Here is a 6,024-nt window from a genome sequence, read left to right as displayed (position 1 = left end):
TCAGGTACTATCACAAACTAGTAATCCACAACTACCTTTTGTCATTATAGGCCTAAATGTCATTATTCTAACAATTAAATGCTATATATTAATAACTAAAACGATGTATATATATATTCTTGAGTCGGAGAATAGGCATTGGAGTCGGATTTGGGATTGGATTAAGCTCATTTTAGCACAAGCAAGCCACTGCTCGTTGAGTACGCTAATGGAAGACAGATATCCACCCAAGAACAAGTAAAACAGCATCGTCATCGTCATCAAATCCTCAACTGTGGCTTCCGCTTCTTCGGTGACCCTCCCCCCACCTGCGCGAAACAGAGGGGACGAGACGTTGACACAGACTGACCACATCATATGCCTCTGCCCCTTCCCCACCCCAAAAGAAACCAAGTCACCGCGTGAGCGCGTCCCATTCACGACTCCACTCTCGTGGCATCGTCTGCTACAGCAGCGACCACAAGTGACCGGGGGCTGCCTTCGTGGACCCCCTTTGCTGGCGGAAGCCCATATCGTGTTGCCCTCCGCCTTACGCGCCACGAGTTGCCCACCTAAGACTCCGTGGTGGTCGTTGTCAACAAACTTCCGTTCCATCACAACCGTCCAAATTGCATCCGAGCGCTAGCGGTTTTTGTTCCTTTGTTTTGCACCTCTAGAAATGCAGCTTGCGGCGGGGGGTGGAGGGGGCGGCGGCGGCGAGGTCGCGGATGGTCTCTGCGACCACGTCCTTAAATATCAGCCGCTCAATGTGGAGGACGGCGTCGGACATCTCGGCGGCGTGGCGGGCCCACCCGTCCGCGAGCGCCCCGGACATGTCCTTCCGCACGGCCCCGCACGCCACGGCGTCTTGGTCGTCGTCCGCCACCTGCTCACGGATGCGCCGTACCTCCGCCCACACCTCCCGTAGCAGCACCTCCTCCTCCCCGCAGCCACCCGGACAAGGCCCGGGGGGGCTCGAGAAGGCGTCCCACGGGGGAACCCGGCGCTTGCGGTCCAGCATCTCGGACACGGTGTCGAAGACGACGCGTCGGTGGAGGCGGGCGGCCTTGGACACCTCGGCGGGCCGCCGGTAGCGGCCCTTCTCCAGGGTCGCGTACACGGCGTCCGACGCCTCCCCGTAGCGGCGGGTCGCGCGGACGACGTCGCACACGTAGGCGTAGTCGCGGTCCACGACGTCGGCCCCGCCCTCCACGTCCCCATGATTCGTCCACGCCCGTGGAGACCTCTGCTCCCCCTCCCAATCCTCCGCCGCTCGATCTGCGGACCAGATTACACCAATATTCGCGTTCACGATGAGATTCAGATGATATAAAAAGCGTGATCAGGAAAAATACGAATCACAAAGTCGTTCTTGGTCTCAACGAAGCCAGGTTGGCCAAACGAGGAAAGGCGGTGGTCACCTTTGAAGTCGATGGAGCGCTTGGAGAGGGGGGAGGGCGAAGGCGAGCCTTCCTCAGCAAGGAAGGCCGACGAATCGAGCACCGAGACAGGGCTCGGCTGCTGGTCCGCAGCGGCGACCTGCTCCGCGCCGGTGAACGCCGCGATGCTGTGCAACAGCTTGTCGCATCGATCCAACAGGCTTCGCCCCGATCTGTACTCGCCCGCCCTCGATCTCCTCTGCATCACCTGCCCACCCTCATTTCACTAAGCACTCGGAACTCCATAAACGCAGTTGAAGAGAAATTTATTCGCTGTACCTCCAAATCCAGTTGGGAGGAGACGCTGATGCTGCTCTCGGAAAGGGTGGTGGAGGTATCGTCCTCCGCGGATGCGTAAACCTTCTCCACGGGAGACGAAGGCGCCGTTGGCCTCCGGCTCCTCGGCGATCGGACGGCCAGCGGATCCGGCCCCGTCATCTTCGGACTACATTTTGGGGAACCGACGGTCGAGATCCTCCGTTGTGCCTGCACGCTCTTCTGGGTCGCAGCATTTGACGTCCTCCGAAGCACCGGTGAGCTCGGGCTCTCGGGCGACCTCGGCGCACGATTCGTCCGCTCGTTTCCTCCCCTGATGGTCCGATGCACCGGCGATATTTCGCGCCTGAGTGGCGAAGAGCTCTGGCGAGCGGCGACGGATCTTGGCGGCTCGCTCGAGCGCCGGCGCGGGGGCTTGGGTGCCGGCTTCATGATGACGATCGGAGCTTCGCCTTGGATCCGGCCCTCGTAGTCGGAGATGAGATTGCGGCGACCGGTGACGCGATGGTCCGACCGTTTAGAATGGAGGAGCCCCTTGAGCTGGAGCGCCTCCAAGATTTGCTTCAGAGTCTCCAGGTCCTTCGCCGGCTCGTCAATGCCTCGCAACCTGAGCCGCTTCTCGATCTCGCCGTAGAGGGTTACTGACGGCTTCGGCTCCGGGAAGAAGTCCTCGGCATGGAAGAAGATCTTCCGCTGGAGCGGCTGAAGCGGGGTACTTCTCAATGGCGGCTTGGCCTTCGTCGCGTCGTTTAGCCTGAAGCGGGCCAGATTGACCGTTTTAAAGAACTCCTCCGCGGAGACCGGGGCGGCTTCCTCCGCGGCCAGCGACGGCCACGGTTTGTGGAACGATCCTGCGTCCACGAACCCGTAGATCGATGGATCTCTCCGAACCCGTGACTCGGAGGCGGATCGCCGTAGCTCGGCCCGGTGAGGCTCTGCTCGTCCTTCCCCGCCGGCGCTTGGTAGGACACCGAGCCCCATTAGCCTCGCGACGACGCTCGGGGAACGCCGCGGCTCCTCTGTGGCCTCGGAAGCGTCAGTTTGGTTCTCGGAGGGTACCGGCACCGCCGTCCGGATCTCCCGCGGGCGGAGCTTTCCTCTCGCGTCAACCACCGCGCGGCTGTCGAGAGAAAGCCTCGGAATGTCCCGGATCCTCCAGGTAGTGCTCACTCCGTCCGTGACCTCGAATACCGGGAGCGACAGCGGAAGCGACCGCCGCGCCGGTGTTTCTGCCGCTGAGCCTCTCTCCGGCGAAGAAGGGCAGGGCTCCGGCGACGACGGAGGAGGATGGCTCTCCTTCAAAATCGAAGCCGAGGAAGCCTCCGATCTGTCCGACGGCGACGTCGATCCAGCAGTCTGAAATCACCAACCAACCATCAGAAGACAAAACGAAACGTGTCTAAAACCGCATCCTTTCTGCCGAACCCTCACCGGCGAGGTGGGAAGGCGGTGGACGGAGTAGTGCCGCCTCCCGGCGACGCCGTGATGGCGGTCGAACAGCTGGAGGAACCCGGCCATGCACCCCATCTGCGGCTCCAGGCGCTGCTCCTCGAGAACCCCTCCCTCCCCGACGACACCGGGCGTCATCTCCGTCCTCCGCCTTTCTTCTTCGGCGATGCTCCGCCGCCCTTGTCAGGTCAGATCTCAACCTCTTCTCTCAACTCCGCCTCACTCCGCACGCATTCACATGGGAGACTTCAGCCTCGCATTCATTCGTTCATCGCGACTCCCGCTAAAGACCTTTTAAAGTGGAGATCGGCACCCAAATGACGGTATTGCCCCCGAAACGTCGGATTCTAAGTGATAAGGAGGAGAGCGAGAGCATACGCCTTTCGAGCTACGGGTGAGTTTGACCGGATGACGACGAATCGAAACCTCCACAGCAGGCAGCAAACAGTCACTGCCACTGATATAATTATAGTTATAATCACAATCCACCTTATTCTAAATCACTAATTAGCTGACGTGTAGTCTATATGGCAGTCTTGTAACTATACATCAATTTCTTGGCTAATATCAACGACGCAATCCGAACACGTATAGAATTAAAAGGTTCCAATTAAGCTATTTCCTTTAGCTTTTGGGTTTAGCATGTTAACCAACAACGATCGTGTCACGTCATCACTCAACTTTATACGTCACATTAACACGCGTCACGAGATCTGGCGTCGGGTAACCGCGCCACGTGACCCTGACAACTATCGCTGTCTCGCCGCGACCGGTGACACCGGTAAGGAGTCCTCTCCGGTGACCACACTCGCTTTCCCCATCCCCGTTCTCTCTCTCTCTCTCTCTCTCTATATATATATATATATATATATATATAGCATTTATCGACACAATATGTTCTAATGCACCTTTTATTTATGTTCACAAGCTATTATTATATATAGGAATTTAGACGGTAGAAAATAAAGAATGTAATGAATTAGTGGTAAGCATACAAAAGAAAAGAAAAGTGTCGTTGTTAGGAAAGGAGGAAAAGGAGCATTGGAGTTGATTCAAGGAGCAAATAGGGCATATTATGGATTCCGTCATGAGGACACGACCCCCGTTACGTTAGCCCAAGTGTGGGCTCTCAGGAGGAAGACGTAGTGTCACGACGGATGCACCATCAGAAATCCGGAGTAACAATCGTCCTCCTCCCTTGTCGTTTAGCGTCGCACCAACTATCGCCGCAATAAGGACCGTTCCGGAAAGCTCAGGACGATGCCGCATGACACCATCCCACATATCTCGTGCGACGAATGTTTGAAGGTACGCTCGTTGTTCAAGGAGTCGATCGCCATGTCAAGGTCGTGTACGATCGACCTCCAGACACTATGAAAAACCCCTTGCCAACATCTGACAAGGGGCATCTAGAATATTAGCAAGCCACTAAGTTGATCTTTGGAGGGGTCTAAGTCAGGATCCCCCTCCCCATCCCGACCTAGGCCTGTACTTGGTCGACGTCGTCCTGTCCCTCACGGGATAACGTTGTACTTGGTGGGTGTTGTCCCAGCCTTTGCTGAACGGCACTATACTCGGTCGGTGCCATCCCGACCTTTGCGGGACGGTGCTATACTCGGTCGGCGCCATGCTGATCCGATCTTTGCGGGTCAGTGTGATACTTGTTCGGCGTCATCCCAATCTTTGCGGGACGGCGCTGTACTTGGTTGGTCAGTGTCGCCCAACCTTTATGGAATTGGCATTGACTAGGGGGGATGTAACTTAGAATAGTGGTAAGAGGGTAGATTTCCAAGATATGCCCTATCAAAAACATACAAAAGAAAAGAAAAGCGTCGTCAGGAAGGGATGAAAAGGAGCTTTGGGGTTGATTCAAGGAGCCATATGTGTGGCTGGCTTGGAGATTCATAAGAGAATAAAAGAATCTGTTACCCCAAGTGGCATGAAGAGACTAACCAATATGAGATGTACATAAAAGTCCAAAACGAAGACGTCACACGAAACTGTAGCATGCAACTCTCACAAGCTGTACGCCCATTGGATCGGAGATGAATAGCCATATTTCAATGTTATCATGTTAATATGACTATAATCATATTATCATGCATGCAAAGTCATCATTTATCTATCTTAATCATATCAAACTAAAAGGGTGTGTGAGTCTTCTCTTCCGTGTGGAATGTGCAATCTATTTAATAGAGAATCTCTTGAATCAAGGTTGAACATTTATGTAACAACACGTCGAACAGCATAAGCTGACGCATATGCTGTACTGAAATTGGTGGTCATTATAAATGGCCAACATGGCGGGACGTATCAATCACCTCATATCCGCGTCCTCCATGGGTCCTACGGAGATGGGAGACACACCCACCGTCCGTTGTGTGTTTGGTGGGCCTCGTGCCCCGACGCACATACAAACAAAACAAAAGGCTAAAAGGACCAAAATTAGGGTGCCCCCATCTCCCCTCATTCACTCATTTGAGCTTCCATCTTTCTCTCTCTCTCTCTCTCTCTCTGACTGTGCGTGTCACGTCACTTCTTCTTTACATGTCTCTCCACACATGAAAGGTTTCAGAAAGCATGCATGGCTTTTGGTGCGTTGGCTTTTCGTTGATCCCACACCCCACATGCATCCATGCAGGCACCAACGTGCACCCCTGACCACCACCGCGGCCACGTCCCCGCCCCATCGCGATCTCCTCCGGCCAACTATAGTCCAAGCTCCCATCCTGGCCGTCCGATTCCCCCCCCACCCACCTTCACAAGTTCCCATGAGAAGCCGGTGATTTGAATGCGGATGCCACCCAACAACCGAGGCTCACTGCACGGCTCCCAACCTTGGCACGCTCCCATGTTCTTCCACCCACCTACCCACTCATCT

At 55.3% G+C, this 6,024-nt stretch overlaps 1 protein-coding gene across 1 annotated transcript; it reads right to left on the bottom strand.

Moving 5' to 3' along the window:
• Positions 1 to 254: 254 nt before the first annotated feature.
• Positions 255 to 3,416, bottom strand: LOC103994338 (protein LONGIFOLIA 1-like). The gene is made up of 4 exons (XM_065119841.1): positions 3,126 to 3,416; positions 1,698 to 3,050; positions 1,401 to 1,626; positions 255 to 1,257 (listed from the first exon to the last, which is right to left on the bottom strand). Exons 1-4 carry the CDS (start codon positions 3,279 to 3,281, stop codon positions 653 to 655), a joined length of 2,340 nt encoding a protein of 779 aa, XP_064975913.1. The 5' UTR covers positions 3,282 to 3,416; the 3' UTR covers positions 255 to 652.
• Positions 3,417 to 6,024: the final 2,608 nt, after the last annotated feature.

Source organism: Musa acuminata, chromosome BXJ2-8, assembly GCF_036884655.1.
Source record: "Musa acuminata AAA Group cultivar baxijiao chromosome BXJ2-8, Cavendish_Baxijiao_AAA, whole genome shotgun sequence".
Lineage (NCBI taxonomy): Eukaryota > Viridiplantae > Streptophyta > Magnoliopsida > Zingiberales > Musaceae > Musa > Musa acuminata.
Note: the sequence above shows the minus strand (reverse complement) of the source record. Positions and strands in the feature narration are given on the sequence as shown.

Bases quoted from the DNA above. Each gene is read 5' to 3' on its own strand.
- LOC103994338 (XM_065119841.1), bottom strand. From the start codon at position 3,281: ATGACGCCCGGTGTCGTCGGGGAGGGAGGGGTTCTCGAGGAGCAGCGC. The intron at 3,051-3,125 runs GTGAGGGTTCGG...TGGTGATTTCAG, and splicing joins ACCGCCTTCCCACCTCGCCG to ACTGCTGGATCGACGTCGCC. The intron at 1,627-1,697 runs GTACAGCGAATA...GAGGGTGGGCAG, and splicing joins CCTCCCAACTGGATTTGGAG to GTGATGCAGAGGAGATCGAG.